General features: G+C 42.8%; 1 protein-coding gene across 1 annotated transcript; it reads right to left on the minus strand.

Annotated features, from left to right (window-relative positions):
- Positions 1-5,280: 5,280 nt before the first annotated feature.
- Positions 5,281-11,014, minus strand: LOC140706831 (uncharacterized). The gene is made up of 2 exons (XM_072998513.2): positions 9,832-11,014; positions 5,281-6,332 (listed from the first exon to the last, which is right to left on the minus strand). The coding sequence occupies exons 1-2, from the start codon at positions 10,325-10,327 to the stop codon at positions 5,728-5,730; spliced, it is 1,101 nt and encodes a 366-aa protein (XP_072854614.2). The 5' UTR covers positions 10,328-11,014; the 3' UTR covers positions 5,281-5,727.
- Positions 11,015-25,798: the final 14,784 nt, after the last annotated feature.

Below are 25,798 nucleotides of genomic sequence, written 5' to 3' on the forward strand. Positions count from 1 at the left end.
CAAATATATGAAAGGAACTTAACATAACTTTAAACACTGCAAGTGCCCCCCAAACCCGGTACATATGCACACATACAAATGCAAATACACACATGCACACACAGAAAGGAGAGACAGAGTTACAGCAAGGGATGTGGGAGGGTGGTTTCTACCCCCAGATGTAAGAAACCCAAACCTTCCACCTAGAGAGTGAGCCAGGGGAGGAAAGGAGGAGGAAGAAGAAGAGGAAGAGGAGGAGAAGGAAACACCCTTCCCTTTGGGCTCCAATTCCTGGAGAAAGTCTCCTCATGGATTTTATATGTAGGATCACCCCCAAACCAGAGAAGCATGGGTCCCAGGCATGGGTCCCCATGATTTGTATATATAGGATTACCCCAAATCTGAAAAACATAGGTCCCAATAGATCCCCATGAATTTTATATATAAATCATAAAAACACGGGTCCCACGCATGCTTTGGATCAGTAGTTTGTGGGCACAGATGGGATCTATAATTTGATGCTGGTTTGGTGAGGATCCCATATAAAAATCATATGAAATCATGAAAAGGGTGGGAAGGGGAAGAGGGGCAAAGGATGAGGGTGATGGCAGGTGACTGAGGGGAACAGAAAACATGAAGGATTTGGTGGGGGTGAGGAAAGAGATTAGGTGAGGGATGGGGCAGAAGGGGAGAAAGTAGTGGGGGCTGAGGGGGAGGGGAGGGGAGGGAAAAGACTTTATGCTTTAATTTGTCTTCTCGGGTTCTTTTGAAACAATATGATGCAAAATTTAGCGTCATATGATATGCTAATTTTTTCTAAACTAGCTTTCGGCAGAGAATGTTTGTAACTGTTTCTGTGCCCTCCTATTTCTTGAATATTGATTAGTGCTATCGCTAATCAATAATGCAATTATTTTTAGTGGGAGAGCATGAAGATTGCTACTGTTAAGACAGACAATTAGGCTGCTAAATAGTGTCATTAAGAAGGAAAAACAGCAGTGAACCCAATGTTTAAAGTTATAGTTGAAAGGGGGTTTCCCACAGCTCTCTGTGTGGTTAGGAAGAATTAGTGCCTACAAAAAATGTTCCTCATCAAATGCAGAGCTCGAGGAGTTCAATGGTGTAGAAATAGACAGTGATTTCTTTCTCTTTCTAAGGCTCAGGCAGAGGAAATGATTAGGGTGGTTTCACTTCAAACTTCAAATAAGGCATGAAGACAGCACAATATTCCCACAGAGCTTCAATCCATCCTCCCGTCCACCATTATGGCCAGGGTTAATCTCTAGGCTTTTGTTTCACATCTCTGTGTATTATACTGGCTTATTTTTCTCCATAAAAGCATGTTAAGGCATATAGCCCCAATTTCTCTTCTTCCCAGGGAAATTGTAAGGTGGAGGTGAATAGATGAAATGAAGTAGGTAAAAAGGTAATGCTGTCCAAACACCATGTCACTGTGTTCTGCCTCCACCTCACTAGGCTGAACAAGTACATGAGGCAAGTATTGCAGGATAAGTCAAGAGCCTATCAAACCCATTCTTCTGGTTCCAATAGCTGTCAAGGAGATCCTTCTGGGAAGTCACAAGTGAGGTTTAGTGTTCTTAGTGTTTAATGCTCACGGGTATTGAAGCTCTGAAGCAAAGCAAGCAAAATGTGTTTCCCTCAGATGTATTCCTTGGGATCCCCACCCTCTCACCCCATTAGCATGGCTGCCAGCTGTCCGGGAAAATAACTTTCTCAAGCTCTGCTTGAAACATGAAGATGCTTTTTAGCCAGAGCTGCCACCAAAATTTTGATTACAGTAAAATTAGTTTTTAATTTCTCCTCAAGCCAAAAAAAGAAAAGGAAAACGCCAAAAGGGGGGAAACTTGAGAGAAGCCAAAGGGTGTGGAAAATGTATCAGGGAGAATTTTGTCCACCCCATGTTGTCACCGCATTCTGCCTAGAGCAATTCTGTAATCAAGGTCCTCCATGTAAAGTGTGAAGAAATAATTTCAGGGAAGATATGGAAATTTCTCATGAAGAGTTTTGCACTCCTGTGTTAAGCTCCCACAATAAATTGGTAGCAATGAACTCTACCTCAGTGAATCTTCCCACTCTATCACAAAACCACATCTCCTAATCAAGGCATTCAGAGAAGCAAGATGATGATAAGGAGGTCCTGCTATTGAGCCTAGCATCATAAAGTGACCGTCAAGATAATATACTGACCAACAGTAACCCCTAATTTTTGTTGCTCAACATTGTTAAGACCTAAATATTTTTTTATGATAAGCGAGCTAAAGCATCTGTGTTACAATCTATCATTTTTCTTCTTGTTGTGTAGATCTGGAAAAACAAAACAAAACCATGATAAAGGCACTCCAGCATGGGTCTCATGAATTTCATTTAATACTGACAATCTTTGGGCAGAAAAGGCAGCAGATAAATGAGACAGATACACAGATAAATAAGCAGACAGAAGGGAACATGAAGGAATGTGCTGAAGTTCATTATATTCACTTTTATTTTTTCCTTTCTGCACAACTGTGTTACTTGTATGGGGCATTACTTGTAAAAACATATGTGAGTCTGAACTGGTTTTAGTACATCACATGTCTATTACTATCTGTATTTGCAAATAATGCTTCTTGCCAAATGGCACTAATGGCTGAAAACTTAGCAAAGATTTTTGTGAGCAGGTGCTGCTCCCTCTTCAGTCATGACATCCTGGAACAGGCTCTTTATTGGAGCAACAGAATTTTTAAAGGGCCAACCAGACCAAAACATAAAACATAAAATGTTAGGGCTCCACGTAGTCCTCTACCACAGTGGTCCTCAACCTTGGGCCTCCAGATGTTCTTGGACTACAACTCACAGAAGCCTTCACCACCACCTCTGCTGGCCAGGATTTCTGGGAGTTGAAGTCCAATAACATCTGGAGCCCCAAGGTTGGGGACCACTGCTCTACCAGTTCTAGGACACTGTGCAGATGTGCCAGGCACAGGGTGATACAACAAGCCTGCTAAATGTTAGCAGTCAGCTGTCCTAGGAGGCAGGTGGTGAAGGCAACTTCCCAAGCTATACCTCTCCAGTTTCTGCTGGTAGCCACCACTCCATAGGTGTGGCAGTTCTCTCAAGAGGCATGGCTGAACTCTAGCCAGACTGTCTGGGTTTTCCAGGGTAGCAAGGCATGAAACAAGGATGAGAAGGATGCTGGTTGTCTGTGTATCTGTGGAAGATCTCTGTGATGGTACAGCCTGCCCCTGCTGCTTCCTTTGCATGCCTGCTGCTGGTTCTTAAGCCTCTCAGTCTCCAGTCTCTTGCCTTGGTCCCAACACATTTGGGCAGCTTCCACAGGCAACACCAGCAAATCAACCCAGTGGCCCATCTTGAGATTGTGACGACATACAGTTTCCCATCTGGCTGTTGACTTTTCTGGCGGCAGCAGTACCTCCTGGGCTTCAAATACTTCCCAGTCCACAGCATTACCCGTCAGGTGAACTGTGGGTTGGGAATCTCGCCTTGACTCTCAGGGTAGTGAAGAGCTCATGCTTGCAGACAGGGGGACCTTCATCGGTCCCACAGTTTGGATCAGTGATGTGCATTGCACACGGTATTGACTTTGGGCCTGTACACAGTAGGAAATTTGGTGCGGTCTGGTCTGCCCATAAAAGGTCGTCATCTGAACTTACTCTTAAGTTGATCTTTAACTCTTACTTGAGCAATCCTGTCCACACTGGAGATCAAGCTACGTGTCCTCTTCTTCTGTGCTGCAAATCCATACAAAGTAAGGTTTACCAAGTTTTGTGGATACATTTACCCAATTTACTGATACGTAAGGAGGTAGCAGCATTGCAATAGGAGAAATTGTGGTGAAGGTCGGGGAGACAGAAGGGAAGTAACCTCCGCCTTTTCCCATCATTTTTCTTCATCCAGGGCTCTACTGGGGCTGTGCTGCCTCTGGCAATGGTGCGGCTAAAAAATATTGTAAATAAATAAAATAAATAAACATAGTCCCCTTCTTTGCCTTTTCTCTCAGACCTCATTTAGAAGGCTGGAAAGATTTTCCTTTTTTTGTTTGTTAAAAGAGTAAATAGCACATCAAAATGGCAATGCATCAACCTGGCATGGTTTTAGAATTTCAGTGTGTCAGTTAGGGAAATATTAAAAATAAAAGAAGATGAAAATTGAGGAGCAGATTTCTCCACCCTCCTTTTTAATGACACAACTCATCTAATTCATCACAGGCTTATCTTATTAGTGTCTTTGGGGAAAGCTAAACAAGAGCTATCTTGCATCTCAATGAATCATGCCAAAAAGCTTGTATGCCCAAGTCCTGTGCCAGTTTTGTGCAGAACCTCTCATATAGGGGATGGGCGGATCTTTCTAAGTAGAAACACAAGTGGGCAAGGTCTTTTTTGTGTGTCAAAGAGTTCCATATGTCATAACTATATGTCAGTGTGAACAACCTCTTAATCACAGATAGATTCAAGGATAAAGAACTAAGATGCACAGAGTTAGGTTAAATAAAGGCTTCAGTTTTATTGATTATTAAAAAGGATTGCAAGGAGGTGTTTTTGCATTAACTGTCTACTTTCATCACGCCTCGCAAGTGTGGGAATTAACACTGCTGAAATGAAGCAAAAGATGCAATTTCCTTCTGCTTTTTAACCAAACTTTGATCTGCCTTTGGCTCAGAACCACACTGCTGTTGCTTTGTTGTTGGACTACAGCAATGAAAGGGAGGGGACATTTGTGTTACAACAAACAAATACAAATACAAAAGCACATTCAATTTTGTTTTCTTCCTTCACTTTCTAGAAAATAGCCTCAGAAATACTAATTATCTGTTTTGATGAATTAGAAGGAGACAGATAATCTGTATTCTTATTTCACACACTTGTTGCCTTTGTTCATCCCATGTCACACATTGATACTCCGGTACCCTGCCTGTCCAACCCTCTTCCTCTTTCTCCTTGTCTAGCTACCACCTCTGCAGAGAACCTCCTTGCTCGTCCCCATGTAGGGAAAAGACCTGAGAGCCATGTCCACCTATGTAAAGGACAGAAAGCTCTACATGGAAATTGTACTGAACCAATGTGTGAGGCCTCGCTGAATCCTAGTAGGCTGATCTTATCAGGGTTTGATGGATGAGATAAAAAGTCCCCAAATTATAGGTTTTGGTGGGTGAAATAAGTAGTCTTCAGTGACAAACAGTCCCTATTTCCCCACTTCATAGTCACCTGGAGAAGCCACTGTTGGCTTCCAAACAGTATTTCTGAGTTTTCCTACCTCCTTTGTCTCTTTTCCCTTTCAATTCCATTTTGCTCCCCCAAGCCCCGAAATGAAGACGCGGACAACAAACATTTTGGTATTAAATATGGGCCACACTTTATTGACCAAAGACCAAATTCTTTTCAAACCAAATAACACCAAATCCAAATTGAGGGGGGCCTGCGGTAGTGCGGGGAAATAACACCAAATAATTCCTTATGTGCCAATGGGCGAGTCCCAGTCCCCAGGTTCCAGCTGTCTCCCGACCGGAGGAACCCGCAAGGCTTAATTAAAACACTCCGGACCTCCAGCCATCTCCTTTAATGACTTTTGGTCCGAAAGTGTTCCAGCGCATCAGTTGCCTTCAGCCCTGTAATCGCACGATCCGCAGGAACTGTCAGCATTAACGCACTGTTTGTTTAAGAATATTACCAAAGGGAAACACCGTGACGACCTGTTATTCCCGCACTACCTGCCAAAACATGAGGACTAGCATTAGCTATGTCCCATGAGCCCACCAAGAAGACCAAATTCCTCCAGCAGGCCCCCCCGCAAATCATCCAACAAAATGTCCAGTCCTGCCTCAGACAGGTGGACCCCATCCTCACGAAAATATCCCAAGTTGGATGTTAGAATCCTGCGATGGCCAATCACAGAACCGAGGCCGCTTTTGCTGACACCTCTGCAAACTTCCTTATTCACCAAACGACGGGCATTATTTACCCTGTCCATATTCTTTGCACCACGCCAATGTAAGCGCGGAATGATTGTCGACCAAACGATCCTCATCCTGGGATACAAGGCATGTAGCCTCTCCAAATCCCTCAATATATCCAGTATTAGCGCCTTACCGGGCACTTGGGGCAAATCATTGCCCCCCAAATGAATTACCAATATGTCGGGAGGCGAACATCCAAAGGCCGTCAGCCGTCCAAGTTGAATCCATCTCATGCCCCTCATGCCCCTCCATGTAATGGAGGCCTGGGCTCCCAGCCCCAAATCACTTCCCCAATGGGAAGCCGCAGCGTAGCGAGCCGCCCAATAGATGTAGCTATGTCCCACAATCAAAACGTTCCATCGGGCCTCCGGCATCTCTCCACCTGAAAGACAAAACAACCCCTACCTATACGTTAGGCAATTGTCTGACATATTTGCTGTAACAGCCCGACGACCAACGTCCCAACTGTTTTATCCGTTCAGCATCATATCCTAAAGCTGCCGCCGTTGAAGCGGCTCCTATCCTAAATGAATGTGTACCAAATTTCATACCCTGAACCCCCACTCTTTCCAGCGCCAAGTCGGTTAGTTTCCAAAATTGATATTTTGTAAGGGGTGAACCATCCGCATGTTGGAAAAAATAACCCCCAGTGCTAGCCCGAACCCGAATAAATTGAATTACAGCTCTAACTGGGCATAGTTTTTCTATGCTACAACGCCCCAACCGTACCTGTCCACCTTTTCCTTGTTGGTCAGTTTTTGATCTCCTAATCCTAAGTATAACCTGACCATTTTGGATCCACACGTCTTCCCACTGCAATGCAGACCGAGAGCTATCAGTTTTGCTTAAGGCTACTAGCTCACTAATCCTCATTGCCCCAAAAAATGCTACCAAAGAAGCTGCCCGAAAAAGCACTTTTTCGTATCCATCCCTACATATTGTACTCCACAGGTCTACCAGGCTCTCCAATATCTTTGGCGATATGGGGGTCCTGTTATCCTTTGACCGTCCCCTCTCACGAGACCATCCTTCAATCATCTTCCTAACCCTAAAATCACCCGACCAATCCTTCAGACCCTTTGCCTTCGCATAAAACTTCAACGCTGCCAACTTACCCTGGATGGTACCCGGGGCTAAACCCTTCCTATGCAACTCCACAATGAATTGCTGCACATGTTCAACCGGTGCCGGCCATATCTGTTCTAATCGGGCCCTACACCGAAATTCAGAGAACTCTCTCACTACCGACCCATATTTTGCGCCCGTCCGCGGGGCCAAGGCCATACCTATCGCTCGCGACGCTTCCTCACGCCAATTTGCCAGACCTCTGCCGGAAGCACTTCTGGTAGATCCCTGGCGTCCGGTGCCAGTTCCCTGAAACGCTGGATCTGTTGGCGTGAAAGAGCGTCAGCTATCTGGTTGTCTATGCCAGGCACGTGCCGTGCGTGCACCATCACATTATTCTGCAGTGTCTTTAACGTGAATGCCCGCACCAAATCCATAACCCTCTCTGAACGTGATGTTAAGTTATTGATAATGTGCACCACCGCCTGATTGTCACACCAGAATCGCACCACCGAATTAGCCCATTCGTCCGCCCATAACCACAGTGCTCCCACTATTGGAAAAAATTCCAAAAACGTTAAGTCCCTAGTAATACCTTGATGATGCCATTCGTCCGGCCAGGTCCCGGCACACCATCTACCCTTAAAGTAAATTCCAAACCCAAAAGCCCCAGCAGCATCCGAATTCACCTGGACGTCAGCCCTCAGGTTAATGTCTGACCTCCAAAACGAAACCCCATTAAAATGATCCAAAAACCGTTCCCACATGCGCAGATCCTCTCTCATCCCCTTGGTTATCCTCGTCCTATGAAACGGCTGCTTTAGTCCCGACATGGCGCTGGAAAAACGCCTTACAAAAGCCCTTCCCGGTGCCACCACCTTACATGCAAAATTCAGATGTCCAACCAATTGTTGCAACTCCTTTAAGGTTACCTTCCTTTTACCCTTAAAACTACCAACTAGCTTCCTGATGTTGTCTAATTTGTCCTGCGGCAATCTTGACGCCTGTTTTGTCGTGTCCAATTCAATCCCTAAGAAGGTAAGGGTCGTTGACGGCCCTTCCGTCTTTTCTTCCGCCAATGGCAGCCCCAGCTCGTCTGCCAATTCCCTAAATGTTGCCAAAAACCGTAGACATCTCCCGGTGTTTGCCTGTCCACAAAACAAAAAATCATCCAAATAATGGGCTGTCAATGCACAGCCAATCCTTTGCCTAAGCAGCCATTCCACAAATGTGCTGAACTTCTCAAAGGCCGAACATGAAATGGAACAACCCATAGGGAGGGCCCTATCAACATAGTAATGGCCCTGAAATTGAAAGCCCAGCAAATTAAAATCAGCCGGGTGAACAGGTAGAATCCGAAAAGCCGATTTCACATCAGCCTTGGCCAGTTCAGCATTGATGCCGCAAGATCTGACCATTTTAACCGCCTCATCAAATGATGTATACCGGACAGAACACAGCTCGTCTGGAATGGCATCATTTACAGACTCACCCTCCGGGTAAGATAAATGGTGTATTAACCTAAATTCCCCCGGGTTTTTCTTTGGAACAATTCCCAAAGGCGAAACCCTCAGGTCATCCATTGGAGGCCTAGAAAACGGCCCCAGGACCCTGCCTTCACTAACTTCCTTGTTAATCTTTCTCAAAACTACCTCTTCCATACCGTTAACTGACTTCAAGTTCCTAGCAAAAAACGCCCTCCGAATACCCAAGGCTGGTATCCGAAAACCTAACCTAAATCCAGAGCGCAAATATGCTGCATCGTCCCGCCTAGGATAATGCAATAATCCCTCTTCTAAAATATCAATTTTGATTGGCGTTGGTCCCCTTGCCAGGAGGGCCACCACCCCCTTCTGGTTTCCTAACTGAACCCCCTTGCTTGCCCTGTCGCTGCCCTCCAGCCCGGAAGCAATTGGCTCTCGGGTGTTTTCCCCCACAAGTGATGCATTCATGCTTGAACCTGCAAGGGGACTTGTTACAGGACCCTCTGTTGTTGTATTCATAGCAAGGCAGCCGGGGTTGAACCGTCTGCCCCGCCCCCTGGCGGGTACCTGAATTCCCAGCGAACTTAATGTTAAGGTGCCCACAATCAAATCTGTCACCCAGATTCGTTTTGGCAGGCGACATATGCTGTAACCATAGCCCAGGGTGTACCTCGTCCCACCGAAGTTCCGGCCTGATGGCGCTCCTCATCCGGAACGCTTCATCATACCGCAACCAGGCCTGCCCCTCAAATTCGGCCTTCGCTCTGCGTAAGATGTCATAATATTGGAAAAGGGCAGAAGCCTTCCACGGCTGCATCTTTACCAACACCCCAGCATATATGGTGAAACCCGTAACCCAATTATTCCAGTTTCTATCTGGTCTCTTCCGCCTATGCTTTTCTTTAATTTTTTCATCATCCTTGTCCAGCTCCTTGACTTCATATTCCCTGTTCAAGAGATCATAGAAGTCAATATAATCGCCTTTCCAAATCCGTTCCTTAATTGCTGGCGTCAAATGGTCTCCCAGTGGCGTACTGTAATCCGTGTAAGGCGCCGCTAAAAATGGAGCTGAATTGTACCCAGTATTCGGCACAGAAGGGTGCTGTGTAATGTTTAACTCCCTACCGGTTCTTACAGACCCCGTATTGTCTGGCCCTGTAAATGGCATGCCCCAGCCGCCCCATTGTGGGGCCATCTGTGGCCAAAAACCACCCTGCCATTGTATGGGAGATGCCATCCCCATGGTGGGAGAGCCTAGAGGTTGCTGCTGACCGTTACCCCACGGCCAGCATACCCCTTGTACTGATGTGTTGTGTGTTCCATCATACTCACCCCACTTGTCCTTTCTCATGGCCTCCGCCGCCCCTGGTGTGTATGTAGCTGTATCATCATAGGGATCGTACCCATATGACGTCCCTTCTCCAGCATCCGCAGAGCTCGCCGCCCCTGTCCTTCTACGCTTGCGTCCTCCTGTGTTCCAAGACTCCATTGACGTGCCTTCGCCTCCATCTTGGTCTCCTTGCTCCTGACCCTGCTCAGACTCAAACACATCAAATCGTCTTGTTAACTCACAAGTGAGAGCCTTTAATTCCGCTTTGCGTTTCCCTTTTGACTTCCTGGAAGACCTGCGAGGTGTAACCTCATTGCCACCCGAAGCCTGCCTCTCAAGTCTCATCGCTTCCATATTCGCCATTTTAGCCTGCAGTTCCTTGAGCATGGCCCAAGATTCCTCCTCAGAGGAAGATTGTGAGGGTGACTGCTGCCTAGCCACCTTTCTCCGCACCGGATCCTTCCCTTTTTTCTTACCACCTCCCTTCTTGGGCGGCATCTTAAACCGTGTGTTTTATGTATTTTATATATATATATATATACCTATATATATATTATTATTATTTATTTATTTTTTATTATTACTATTATTGTTTATTTATTTATTATTATATATGGTGGTCGGATATGCACACAAAATAGCCAATAATTCCACCCAACCTGTTTGAAATCAATCCAATCCCTTTTGTTTTTTTCCTTTTTCTTTCCTTTTCCTTTTTTTTTTTTTAAATGCGAAACCACCTCAAAATGGCCGCCAAAGCCAGGCCATGCGGCCGAGCCAAGCTTTACAAAATGGCGTCTCCCCGCACCAACAATCTCAGCCCCAACCCGTGGGTCAGCCACCACCCTTTCCTCCTCTTCCTCACCCTTTATTTATTTTACTTATTTATTTTGAAATTGTTATTATTTGTTTATTTACTTATTTATTTAAATGAGGAGGGCAGACCAGACCAAATGGTGAGAGCGCGGCTGCTGCCGCTAGCCCCAACTCGCGCCTTTTTTTTTTTTTTTTATCTATCTATGGGCTGAGCTGCAAGCCCCCTCACCCACTGCGATCCCAACGACCCACAAGCAGCCCCCCACGGCAATACCAAACCCTTCTCCAGAAGGGAGCAATGTCGCGCCCCCCTAAACAACCCGTCGGGGGTGCCGCCCGCGCCGCGCCGTCCCCCCTACCCGCCCCAACCCGATCTCTACCCCCACCGATCCCCCACGCCAGGCACTGCCGGGTTAACCGGCCTTACAAGCACTGCCGATCGATGGGAAGTGAGAGACAGAGAGGGGAGGAGGGGGAAGGAAGGGAGCCACCAGCTGATCGTCGGAGCCGCAGGCGCGGCCCGACCAACCGAGAGAACAGAGAAGAGGAGGAAAGATAAGAAAAGGAGCCACCAGCTGATCGTCGGAGCCGCAGGCGCGGCCCGACCAACCAAGATAACAGAGAGGAGGAGGAAGGAGAAGAAAAAGGAGCCACCAGCTGATCGTCGGAGCCGCAGGCGCGGCCCGACCAACCCAGAGAACAGAGAGGGGAGGAGGGAGAAGAAAGGGGGAGCCCAGCTGATCGTCGGAGCCGCGACGCGGCCCGACCAACCCGCCGCCGCCGCTCCCTCCAAAGCAAGAAAAACCCAGGTCCTTCCACCGCCACTGCCTCCAAACCGTAAGCTCTGCTTCCTCGGCACCCCTTCCTCCTCGTGCGCGAAGCAAAAAGCCGCCTGTAACGAACCGGCGCTTCCTTAAATAGCGCCGGTTCGCGCCTGTTATACCACGTGGCCCCTTGTTGTCCGCACTTCCGGACCCGGGGAAGCAAAAAACGCGCGCTGTAACGTAGGCGCCATGGCGCCCCTTCCCGCGCGTACCTGATCCTGTCAGAGGTTTATTTAATGGCAAATATATTAATACCAGATTCTTCTTGGCTTAATGCTCACTCAGGCAGATTTAAACACAGAGGGGGGGAGAAGCAAGGGAACGAGGGAGGGATCTTGCATTAAGTGGCTTCTGGGGTATTTTTCTGGCTCCATGGAAATTCTAATGTTTTGGTAAATAGGGCAGAGTCTGGCTTGTTTTTCCTGAGCCCATTTACAGTTCTGGTGTCCCTCTCCCCACCCCCATCTCCAGATGGGACCAACCTACTGACAAACCACTTCTTCTTCTCAGCTTCCTTGTCAAACAAAATAAGCATAAGATTTTAATTATTTCTCCACCTAATCAATTTTGTTAGCTGAGACTAATAAATGTCCCAATACAAAAATGTAATAAATGTGTTGGGTCAGCTTTCTCCTAGATGTTTGTTGTTAATAAAATCAAAACCAAAATAGAAAAAGCCCACAAACCAAACAAGCCCCCAACACAAACACACACAAAAACTGTGCACGACAAATGGCTGAAATATAGGGATATTATTTACAATTTTTCAGGTGATTATGTTGTAAAATGTTGTGTGTATATATATACTGTATATACTGTATATACATATACTGTGTGTATATATATATAATACATGTTAAAAAGAATACAGACCAAGTATTCAGAAGTTCACTAGTTTATACTGTGAAATTACTGTGGGGTTTTGTTTTGTTTTGTTTTGTTTATTTGTTTTGTGGCTGGTGATGTCTTACTTGATCTTAGCAGAGGTTTGATGCCTATATCTTTTCATAGTCTCCTGTCATAGTCTCTGTTCCACACATTTATTCACAATAGAGGCTATCCTCTCTTCCAACTACCCACTCACCCACTTCCTAGCAATAGTGTCTTTTTCCAGTAAGATCTGCTCAGGTCTTGCAAGCTAACAACCGTGGATTCCTTTACTGGGTTTTACTGTACACTTAATTAATTGTGATAAGTTTTATGGTAGGTTTGATTTTATTTGAATTTAATGATTTTATGCTTAAATCTGTTTCATTTGTTTTTATTATTTTGTTATTTTGTAAACCACTTTGAGCACCAATGTGTAGTGGAAAGTTATATTTTTTTCTTCTTTTTTGTGGGGTTGCTTTTCATTTTATACTCAGGTCAGAAAAGACAGTGAAAAAAGCAAGACATTCAGAATCATTCTCCCCTTTTCTTTTTCCAAGTTCTTATAATGAGAAGATTGACCTGTCAGCATTAAATTTAATTAATTAATTAATTAATTAATTAATTAATCAATCAATCAATCAATCAATCAATCAATCAATCAATCAATCAATCAATCAATCAATCAATACCCTGCCTATCTGGTTGGTGAGGACCACTAGCAACACTTCTAATGAATTCTCAAACGTTTTTTGTTATTGTTCCAAATAATTCCAGAATGGTTGGCAGTTAATGGGATGTGTTTCTTGTATCATTTACTAGTTCTTAATTTTGTTTTGTTTCAATCCTAGGCAGCCTTTAAAGAATGCTAGCGTGTCACATAGATGAAATCTGCCTAAGATATATATGCTAGAAGAAAACTGAGGTAGAAATGCAAGAAAGGATTTCAACACTCATGCTTGGACATCTATACAGAAATCTTCTATACCACATACCCTGTCTGGTCTCCTGATAATCACCTTTACTGGAGGGACACAACTGTTGCTCCCAGGCAATCCCCACTATGACTAATAATGTCCTTCTGCATGACCTATCACAATGTATAATTCCTTAACAGAAGGCATCTGCACCATATTCAGACAAATATGCAAAAATGGACCAAGTCAATGGTATTAGTGCAATTCCAGAGCGACCCAGAGTTGAGAAAGTAACTGCTGTTCATTCCAGGAAAAAGCAACACCAAAAACTGATCCTGTGTATTCCATCTAGCATCTTGTAGGGTTAAAAAAGATGGTTGGCAATTTAAACTGAGGAAAGAGAGAATCAAAAGTAGTCCTGTTGATTGAGTCCCTGATGCCAGAGGAGAGGATGCGTCAACAGCTAAGCCCCCCCAATAAAGCCCAAGATCTCCCCCGAACACTGAAGTGCCAGGGAAGACTCTAAACTGAGGTCATTAAGTGGTATATAAATCCCTCTTCCAGCCATCATATCAACCTTTTACAAAGCTGTATTGTGCACACAACTTTGTTGGATATGAGTCATGTGCACCCCGCAATCACCAAGGGAAGCTTTTAATAGGTGGTGACTTGCCCTGGCACTGGCAAAATAGGATTCTAGCCAGCAAAAAGTCAAGGGAGGCAAACAGGTGACATAATACACAGCTGCCATTTATTTCATTTGGGCTAACGCAATATTCTGAGTGAACGGTGCTTTTTAAAAAATTAGCCCTGCTGACTTTCTCCCCTTAAAAACTCAATGGACTGATGGTTATTATGGCCGGTGTCCTACTGCTGGTCCCAACTATAATACAGCCACTGACTCAGTGGGATTTACAGAAGTGTTGAGATCATTCAGCAGTTACTTCAGCAGATCTACTCTTTGCTGTGACAAGCAATAAATTATAAATCTAGAAATGAGGGTTGATTACCAAAAGGCCTATGCAAGATTGTACAAGGAAGTCTGTAAGACTCTTTAGATTCAAGCTGTTGCTGAAGCTGCTCATATAGCCTGTTTTTCACCCTTATAATCTTATAGGACAGGTGTTTGAACAGAATTTAAAAATAGTGAGCTTGTTGCAGACCTTTTGTTAAATTAGAAAAGTTTTGTTCCTTTTTCATTATTATTATTTTGAGGATCTTTTCTTCATTTCTGTGTCCGTGAGTGGCAAATAATATTACACTTTCATCTGGTGATTTTCTGAAAATGTTTTTGTGGCACTTACAGACCGGAAAGAAAATATGACTGTGGTATTCTTTGAAGGCATCCTGCTTTTATTCCTTTGGGGTTAATCATTGAGCCGTATGCTTCAAATATATTCCTGAGTATAACAGCAGGTACATAGAGGTCAGTGATCCTGGTGTCTAAAATCATGCTGTTGTTGTTTTCAAAGACTGAACAAGCTAAAAAAAAAAACAAACCTGCAACCACATTTACTTCCTACTGGGGAAAAAAAAAATCAAATATGCCATAATCTAACACATAAAACTCTGGCTAACTTTGTATGAATTTAGACTCTCTTTGGTTAGGTCATGACTAAGCATGCAGATCATATGTATATTTAATGAGTTGATCCCGTCGGATTTCTGAATGGACTACACACCTCTTGCGTATTTTTCCTTCTCCTCCTTCTTTCTAGGAATTTCAAGTATATACTTGTATTTTAAGTATATCTGGTTTTTATCCTGTCCATGAAAAGAGGGCATCTTATTACATTCGGGAATCCAGGTAGCCTTTGCACTCAGTCACTTGATTATTCTTCATCCCTAAATTAGGTAGTGGGTGGGACTGAGTACACAGCCCAGAATGCATAGTATCACTGCAGAGGCATTAAAGCAATGCAATCAGTTCACCATACAGCTCGAAGGGTGAGCTTCAATTTTTCCCTTATATCCTGGAAGTCTTGAAGGACCAGTCAAAAGAATGTATGTCCAAGGTATCTCCTGGGCCAACAGCTCATCATCCTTGTCTTAAATTTTGTGTGGGTGGGTGTGAGTGTGTCTGTATATTTACATTAAATATGGAAGTCAGCGTAGTGCGTGTGTGTGTGAATCTCTTTAAGGAGGACATGGTTATAATGGCATAATGGATTGTAATGGGGAAAGTATTGCATCAAGATAAGAACGTTGGTTATCATTCAGAGTTATGCTTAAGTTGTTCTTGGATATCTAAATTAACATAAATGGTTGTGGTACCTGTTGCACGGAATATAAAACCTCTCTGAGATATGCTTCAGAGGTGGATACATGTCATTCCAGTTTGAAGCATGTATTGTTGAGGTGGATCACCTCATATACTGTTATTATTGTTGCAAATTAAGTTCTGTCATAAGTTTATAAATTCAGAAAGAATTAAATTAATTAATTAATAAATAACTTTATGGCAAAATTACCTCAATCTCCCTTCAGGTACAGACATTTTTATATATTTTTACTGTGCTTAAATCATGTAAGGAAATGTACCAACTCTAGAAAAAGTGAAAGAATACAGCAATAAGAATATGAAAGAGTTTTTAAAAAGACTGAGGGTAAACTTAAAATGAAAGATGACCAATTATCCAGGTAGTTACAATGGCTATCTATGTGCCACTTGATCTAGCCGCCTAGAGTGGTCAATATGACCAGATAGGTGGGGTATAAATGGAATAAATAAATAAATAAATATTGAAATAGTCCTTCAGTCCTCAGTCCCTTGCAATGTTGCAATATCTGTCATTTAGCCTCCATAAAGGCATAATTCCTAAGAAGCTGGTAATTATCTACACAATTCAAACATTGCTTGAAAATAAAGTTGATGCAAATCATAATATCCCACCAGAAAGAAGCTAAGACTAAACCAGATTGTATGCATAAGTAATACAATGGATATACTGTATTATATTACCAACAATTAGCAGACTTCAACAAGCCTTTATTGGTTAAAATCCTGTTCACCACTAGAGTAACCCCACTGAATCCATAGAGATTTGGTGAATCAATGGCTCCATAAATTCCATTGGTTTGAATGAGCCTACTCTAGTTGTGATTTACTACTAGAGTTCAACCATTTCATAACACTTACAATGACCAGTACTTGCAAAATACAAATTTCTGCTGAATAATCTGGAGCCTTAAGGCCACAGATACAGTAGTTACAGAAACCAGAATTATCATTCATTGATTAGATAAAACAAGATGGTCAGGTTTTCTCCCTACTTTTCTCCAACCTTGTATCTCACACTTAACACATATTTTGAAATAAATAAATTCTGTAGGCTTCCCGTCTGTTCTGATTACAATGAGTGGGTAAAAAAAAATAAATGAGGAGATGGCAATGTCTGAAAGCTGCAGAGCTATACTTAGATATCAACAAATCATGTAACTGGATATATTGCAATCAGCAGAGCATGGCAAATATATCTAACACTCAGCCTAGAAAATGGGAGAAATTCATCATTGTGGTCAGTCAACTGATCCAAAGTAAAAATTCTTCTATCAATCTCTAACTTCCATAAGGAAGGCTTCTTCCCAATTTTCAAATCTGGATTGCCCATAAGGTTAATTTAGCATGACCAAATGGATCAAAATGTAACTCTCATGATACTATGTACCAAAAACCAATAATGGTGAAAATGGAGGCAGGGGAGGGGGAAATAAAACTGATCTGACTTTTTTTTAGTCTCTAACACTGTCTACTTATAAGCAGGCCTCAGGCTGGAAGGCTGTGCAGTTGAAAATCTACAGTCATAATGTTTCCAGAATAGTATTAATCTAGCTTTGTGGGAGATTAAAATTGTGCCATTCATTAGCTGACTAGCACAAAGAGAAGAGTAGAAAGGAAGCTTTACGTCTATTGCCTCCTGAAGCCAGGAGTGAGATTTGCTAATTACAAACTTAGTTCTGGTATTTCATTGATAATGCAGTTAAAATAAAATTTCTCTTACAGAATTGTTTTAAGGATTAGAGGAGTGTGAAATGTGGTGCCTAAAGGAATGAAGATTTTAGCAGAGGAAAAAAACAATACCTTAAGATGTAATTTCTTGGCTCAGCAAAGATGCAGTTCAGCTCAGCACCTTGAGGGAGATCATATTTTGGCTCAGTTCTAAGATGGAGGATCATCCTTGGGGATACTCCAAGATCTGGCACTCTCTGTGGTGGCTTAAATATCAACCATGGCCAGGAGTGCCTTTTATCAACTTTGGTTGATTGCCCAGTTGTGCCCTTATCTGGATAAGAAATTTCTAGTAAAAGTGGTTCATGCATTGGTAATCTCAAAAAGAGACTACAGCAATGTTCTGTAACTAGGGCTACCCTTGGAAAAAAGTACAAAAACTTCAGCAGGTCCAGAAGGCAGCTGCGACTAGCAAAGTTGAGCATATATCCCCAGTCAGGCATTGGCTCCCTGTAGGTTTCTGTGCTCAATTCAAGGTCCTGTTTATAACCTACAAAGCTTTTAATGTTTTAGGGCCTCAATACTTGTTGGAACATCTCTCCCAGAAAACAACTACCCATTTCACATGCTCCTCCTAATTCACATTGTTAAAAGTGGCCACCCAATGTGGGAGATTAGAAAGGTGCCAATGAGGAATCGGGCCTGCTCAGTGGTGGTCCCTATTCTGTGGAACAAGCTTCCTGATGAGGTACACCAGGTTCTGTCCCTCCTGATATTTAGGAAATTAGTTAAGACAGAACTCTATAAAGCAGCCTTGAAGAAAGTATTCCCAAATATTGTTAATATTAATTTTTAAATTTAGTGGGGTTTTTTACTGTCTATGCTCAAGTTGGTGTATCATCACTTTGTGTTGATATATGAAGGTGGATCTGGGTGAGGGGTTTGAGGATTCCATGTTTTATTCTGTAAACTGACCAGAAAAATGTGTGTTCACTAATAAGGTGGCATACAAATCATTCATTCAATCAATCATTTCTTTCTGAGAGTTTGGTTTTGCTCTCAATGAGTAGACTAGGAATTTCAGATTCCACCAGAGAATCTGACAGGAAGTTCAATCAACTACTCATTTCCCCCCCCCCCTACAACTAAATTGAATTTGCAGGCATAATAGTCACTTTTGATGAAATGATGCCTGCTACATTTCAAATAGGGATTTGTAAGTATCTCCTGACCTAGAGCTATAGGTGGGCATGTGGCATCACAGATACTCCAGGAATGCTACAAGAAGTGATGTTTTCATTTTGTGGAAGAATGGCACAACCACCTGAACAGTCTGTATTTACTGATACATAAGTTCCATTAACTTCAGTGGGGATTATTCCCAACCAAGTTGGTATAGCACTGAAGCCCATACTACAATCTCTTCAGGTGAAAACTCAGCTCATAACTGCCATGAGGTGGTGGGGAACAGTTGCTGTGGACAGAATGGTGGGATCTTTAGTAGCTCTTGAAGTATCTTCATCAAGAAACTGAAATCGAAGTCAAACATACACAAAAATAATAGGGTCAAATGTGTGGGTGTGGAAGGGGGGGTAGTGCAAAGAATTAAGCTACAGTTTGTTTTAGGAAGAAACAGAATGATGGCTGCACACATGCAACTTGTTTGTTTGTTATTAATGTAAACACAACTACCCTGTTTTGGGGGCTTTTTTCAGAAACCTGTTTCTGCCAAAGCTTGTATTCTTTAAAAGAATAAAATAAAAATAAATATAGTCAGAAGGAAGTCACTATCAGCTGCCAGGATAAGCCCAATTCTCCTATCCTGCCAATGTGTGTTGCACAAGTTGCATCTTTGCATGGAAATTTTTCTGTTCTATTTGTGTGAGGACATGCTTACATGTACACACCAACATATGCATGTGTATCTGTTTCCAGTTAGGGAGAAACCCAACCCAGGCAGAACTTACTAAGCTGCTAAATGATTTTTTTGTGGAGGTCGTCTGTACAGTGGTGCCTCAACTTACGAACTTACGAACTTAATTTGTTCTGGAATGATGGTCGTAACTCAAAATGGTCATAAGTCGAAGCACTGTTTCCGCTAGAAATGCATTGAAATGCATTTCTGGCCAAAGGGGAAAAAACACAAAAACCCACCCACTGGAAGACCCATTGGAAACAAGATTAATCCGTTTCGGCCGAAGGAAGAAAAAACCCAGAAAAGCTAAGAAACCCTGCAAGACCCATCAGAAATGTGACAGATCCGTTCCGGTTGAAGAAAAAAAACAAACCGAAACAAACCGAAAAGCAAACAAGCCCAGCAAGACCCATTGGAAATGGGGGAAAAAACAGAGACTGCAAGACCCATCAGAAATGCAAAAAGAAAAACCCAAAAAGCAAACAGAGATGGCAAGACCCATCAGAAATGCAAAAAAACAAAAACAAAAAAGCAAAAAGCAAACAAACCCTGCAAGACTCATCAGAAATGGAAAAAAACCTAAAAAACAAACAAATATTGCAAGACCCATCACAGCATAGAAACGTAACCCCACCACCCAGCCCAAACCCACACTGCAAAATCCACCACAATAGCCAGTTTTTGAAAAGTAGAAAGCAGCACATTACCAGGCAGTCCGGAGCCTCCTCCGAATGCACACACTCTAACCACTGGGGCGAAAGAGCTACAAAGAAGCAGCCTCTTCGCTACCAATGGTTAGCATTTGAATTCTCCCCCTTTTCCCCTGCCTTTTTTTCTGGTTGTAACTCAAAGCTCCGGTCGCAAATCGAAGCAAAATTTTGTGGCTGGAGCGGGTTGTAACTCGAAATGGTTGTAAGTTGGAACAGTCGTAAGTCGAGGCACCACTGTATAGCTACCATGGATACTATGAGGAGCAAGCAAACAAAAACAAGGTGTAGCACTGCTGATGCATTGTGTAATTAAGTTGAATGGAATGAATGATAAGAACTGCATATAACTTGGCAGCAACGCAACAGCTAATAAAACACTTCCCCCTCCCCTCAAAAAACAAAACAAAACATTCCTAATTGATTATTCTGATAACCCATGTCTATCTGTAAATAAATTAAGTCTTTAATGGTGGCGTTCCTTCCCCAGTCAGTTAAAAAATAGGTAAAAGTGCAGTAATATATCCAGATGATCTGAGTGAAACTAGGAAATCTAAAAACAAAGCTTTGAGGAGAATCAGATGACAGTGTGATTCTTTATTTATTTATTTATTTTTATCAGGGTGTTGCAACAGAACATTTTTGGAAGTAAAGGATTAGCTGGTTGTACACCGGTTGCACACACCCAAGAGATTACCAAGTGTACTCATAATGCTTTCAACTCTTTGGGAAGGCTCCTTCTAAGTATAATCCCCCTATTTTTTTAAAAAAAACCCACACAGATTGTATCATCTCTGAATTTTTGAAAATTAACCTGCTTTGAGGGGTGGAGATTGGGCCCCAGAAGTTAAGACATAGACCACTTTTGCAAAGTGATTCCTTAGGCAGGAAAAATATGTTGCCTCCTTCTCATCGTATGATTAGCAACCTCTATAGTTTGATCCTGTGAAAATGATGTATCCCAGTGATGGCTAACCTTTTTGAGCCCAAGTGCCCAAACGGTGACACAAAACCAAATTATTTCTTTCAAAGTGCCAACACTGCAATTAAATCTGAATTTAATTGTTTTAGTTTAGAAAAAAACAACTCATACCGTTGTCTGAATTAATCATCACCTTTTGTCTTCAAAACATAACAGAACTTTCAATGATACAAACACTTCTTTATTGAAAAAAAAACCACTAACTCTAGTAAATGGAAACAAATGTTAAAGTAATACAAACCAAGTAATTTATACAAACTTTAAAAATAATTATATGCATGTATTTTTGATAAGGGATACTCAACTTGGCATGCTTTTGCACAATGTGATTTTTGATGTTGTATGCATGCTGATAATTTGTCAAACCTTTATTTTTATTTATTTATTTATTTATTTATTTATTTATTTATTTATTTATTTATTTATTTATTTATTTATTTATTTATTTATTTATTTATTTATTTATTTATTTATTTAAATTAAATTAAATTAAATTAAATAAATTTATATGCCGCCACGCTCCGGGCTAAACCGCAGAGGCCTGTGCTGCATGGTCAGAAGACCAAGCAGTCGTAAGATCGAATCCACACGACAGAGTGAGCGCCCGTTGCTTGTCCCAGCTCCCGCCAACCTAGCGGTTCGAAAGCATGCAAATGTAAGTAGATAAATAGGTACCACCTCGGTGGGAAGGTAACAGCGTTCTGTGTCTAAGTCGCACTGGCCATGTGACCACGGAAGATTGTCTTCGGACACGACGCTGGCTCTATGGCTTGGAAACGGGGATGAGCACCGCCCCCTGGAGTCGAACACGACTGGACAAAAAATGTCAAGGGGAACCTTTAGCTTTACCTTTACACTACCCAAAGGTCTCTGGGTGGTTTACAACATTTAAAATAAATAAAAATTTGTAACAATTAAAATACAATTAATATATATATAAAATTGCCATTGGACCCACAGCTAATATTATTTCAATTTAAAGCCTTCTGGAACAGGAAGTTTTTGACCTGGCGCCAAAATGTCATCAGTGTCGGCACCAGACGAATCTCAGTCGGGAGGGCATTCCATAGTCTGGGGGCAGCTGCTGAAAAGGCCCTTTGTCTACAAGCCGTCCCTCTTACCTCCTTGAGGAATGGCTCTTTCAAAAGGGCCCCCTGGCTAGATCTTAACTGCCGGGTAGGCTCATATGGAAGGAGGCAGTCCTTCAGGTATCCAGGGCCCAAACCGTTTAGGGCTTTATATGTCAAAACAAGCACTTTGAATTGGACCCGGGCAGCACCTGGTAGCCAATGTAACTTATACAGAATTGGCTTGATATGTACCCTGGCGGCCGCACCACTCACCAGCCACCCAGCTCGATTCTGGACCAGTTGCAGTTGCCGGACCATCTTCAAAGGCAGCCCCATGTAGAGTGCATTGCAGTAATCTATGCGGGATATTACCTTGGCCCATATGCTGTTAGTATGAGAGCAACACATAAAACACCCAGACAACCCAGAGTATGGTTGCTGACCTTGAGCCAGACATCCTGGAGAGTGAAGTCAAGTGGGACTTAGAAAGCATGGCTAACAACAAGGCCAGTGGAGTTGATGCCATTCCAGTTGAACTATTTAAAATCTTAGAAGATGACGCTGTTAAGATGCTACACTCAATATACCAGCAAGTTTGGAAAACTCAGCAGTGGCCAGAGGATTGGAAAAGATCAGTCTAAATCCCAATCCCAGAGAAGGGCAGTGCCAAAGAATGATCCAACTGCCGTACAATTGCACTCATTTCACACACTAGCAAGGTTATGCTCAAAATCCTACAAGGTAGGCTTCAGCAGTATGTGGACCGAGAACTCCCAGAAGTACAAGGTGGATTTTGAAGGGGTAGAGGAACTCGAGACCAAATTGTTACCATGAGCTGGATTATGGAGAAAGCCAGAGAGTTCCAGAAAAACATCTACTTCTGCTTCATTGACTACGGACCACAACAAACTATGGCAAGTTCTTAAAGAAATGGGAGTGCCTGATCACCTTATTGATCTCCTGAGAAAGCTATATGTGGGACAGGTAGCAACAGTTAGAACTGGATATGGAACAACTGATTGGTTCAAAATTGGGAAAGGAGTACGACAAGGCTGTATATTGTCCCCCAGCTTATTTAACTTATATGCAGAAAATATCATGCGAAAGGCCGGACTGGAGGAATCCCAAGCCGGAATTAAGATTGCTGGAAGAAATATCAACAACCTCAGATATGCAGATGATACCACTCTGATGGCAGAAAGTGAGGAGGAATTAAAGAACCCCTTAATGAGGGTGAAAGAGGAGAGCACAAAAAATGGTCTGAAGCTCAACATTAAAAAAAAAACCCTAAGATCATGGCCACTGGTCCTATCACCTCCTGGCAAATAGAAAGGGAAGATATGGAGGTAGTGGCAGATTTTACTTTCTTGGGCTCCATGATCACTGCAGATGGTGAGAGCAGCCACGAAATTAAAAGACGCCTGCTTCTTGGGAGGAAAGTGATGGCAAACTTCAACAACATCTTACAAAGCAGAGACATCACCTTGCCGACAAAATCCCCATAGTCAAAGCTATGGTTTTTCCAGTAGTGAAGTATGGAAGTGAGAGCTGGACTACAAAGAAAGCTGACCACTGAAGAATTGATGCTTTTGAATTGTGGTGCTGGAGGAGACTCTTGAGAGTCCCCTGGACTGCAAAGAGATCAAACGTATCCATTTTGAAGGAAATCAGCTCTGCTTGCTCACTGGAAGGATAGATCCTGAAGATGAGGCTCCAATACTTTGGCCATCTTATAAGAAGAGAAGACTCCCTGGAAAAGCCCCTGATGTTAGGAAAGAGTGAAGGCAAGAGGAGAAGAGGACGTCAGAGGACGATATGGATGGACTGTGTCATCGAAGCTACCAACATGAATTTGACCCAACTCTGGGAGGCAGTGGAAGACAGGAGGGCGTGGCATTGTCTGGTCCATGGGGTCACAAAGAGTCCGACACGACTTAACGACTAAACAACAACAACATTTATAAATGTATTCGTGAAGCCTCATCTTCAGGATCTAATGGTTGTTGTGGGTTTTTTGGGCTCTTTGGCTGTGTTTTGAAGGTTGTTCTTCCTAACGTTTCGCCAGTCTCTGTGGCCGGCATCTTCAGAGGACATTTATAAAGCTTATTAAGTAGATTGAAATTCTGGACTTGTTTCCTCCAAACTAACCCACCATTAGAAAAGCAGTTCTATATAGAAGTGCAGACTTTAAATACACATTTTATACATAAAGTGTATACACCATTTCACTTTTTTGAAATGTAGTGTTGGAAAATAGCATGACTTGTCAGAAAGATAAGTAAAGCAAATTAAGTGTGGACTTTCACTACAAGCTAAAATAACCAAACAAAGGGTACTGTACTACTATCAGAAGAAGACAATCTCACTGGAAAAGGCAGCAATGCAAGAAAAAGTGCAAAGCAGTAGGAAAAGAGAAAGACTGAACATGAGATGGATTGACACAATAAAGAAACCCACAGTCTTTTGTTTGGTTTTGCAGTCAAAGCAGGACCAGGACCAGAAAGACTGGGATTCAGATTTTGGGAATAAAATGTGATACTTTTGCCTGCTTTGGGGATGATAAATAGAGAAATACAATTGCTACACACTTCATACTTCTGCTGTTCTCAGAAGAAACTGCAGAGCTAAATGCAGTGGAGATTAACAGTTTTGAGTTAGTTTCTCTCTCTCTCTCTCTCTCTCTCTCTCTCTCTCTCTCTCACACACACACACACACACACACACACACACACACACACACACACACACACACACACACACACACACACACACACACACACTCCCTCCATTTTGTACATGCATGCAAACAAGCTTGATGAAGTTGCATGTTCCTTCCCTCAACTGGAGCCTTCCCTCCTTGAATCAGTTCCCTTTTTTTCAGTCTTGAGTCACACACACTCACTCACTCTCTCCCACACACATACTCCTCATTCACTCCATTTTGTACATACATTAAACACAATTGATGAAGTTGCACATTCCTTCCCTCCTTAACCTGGAGCCTTTTCCTCCTGCTTGCAGTCACCTCCAGGTGGAAGCAGTCCTTCACACACCCTGGATTGATTGGGGGGGGCAGCTGTAACCAATCAAGCAGGCTTATCTCCAATCTCTTAAAGAAGGAGTGCCAGAATCAAGGAAAATAGCAGGAAGAGGTGGCTGACTATGGTGCAGTTTGAGGTTTGGCTGTGGGGGTGGGTGGGGTTAGTGCGGGGGTTAGTGCTCTGCTTGCGTGCCAAGGGAGACGTCTCCGCATGCCACAGTTGGCACACATGCCATAAGTTCACCATCACTGGTGTATCCCGTGGCTAGCTGTTTTCTGACAACCCGACTCTGATCTTTGTAGTTAATATCTTACTCTTTCTGCTTCATTGACCAGAAGGGTCACAAAATGTCACCATGTCACCTATTCTCTGTCCATGATCTTGAGTATCAGTGTGTTTGCAGGACTGAACCCTCTTTGAACTAGTAAACTGTGAGATGCTGATTAAAATAAGAAACCCTCCAGCAATCCAAAATTGAATTGTTTCTACTCTAATGTAGTCTAGCCAGGAGGAGGAATCATACTGCCATTGGGCTTGTCTGAATATGGCCCACATAGTCTGAAACCAGAATGTATAAGCTATCCACCTAGACTAACCAGCTAGTCTAAAGGGGCTCAGTGCCTTATAATCATCTCCCCTTCCCTGCCTCCAGTGACAGAAGCAAATCCTTTCCATTGCATCAACACACTAAGGCCAGAAATATATGTATAAGAAAAATGCAACAGCTATGTCTGTCTGTCTGTCTGTCTGCATGCATGCATTTAATAGCTAACCTTATTCCCAGTATAGGATCCAAAGTGGTCTATAACAGAATTAAAAAGCCATTAAGCCTCTCTCTAGAAATAATTCAATGACTTGGAAAAAGGTACCAAGAAAGCCCC

Source organism: Pogona vitticeps, chromosome 6 (assembly GCF_051106095.1).
Source record: "Pogona vitticeps strain Pit_001003342236 chromosome 6, PviZW2.1, whole genome shotgun sequence".
In the NCBI taxonomy this organism is placed as follows: domain Eukaryota; kingdom Metazoa; phylum Chordata; class Lepidosauria; order Squamata; family Agamidae; genus Pogona; species Pogona vitticeps.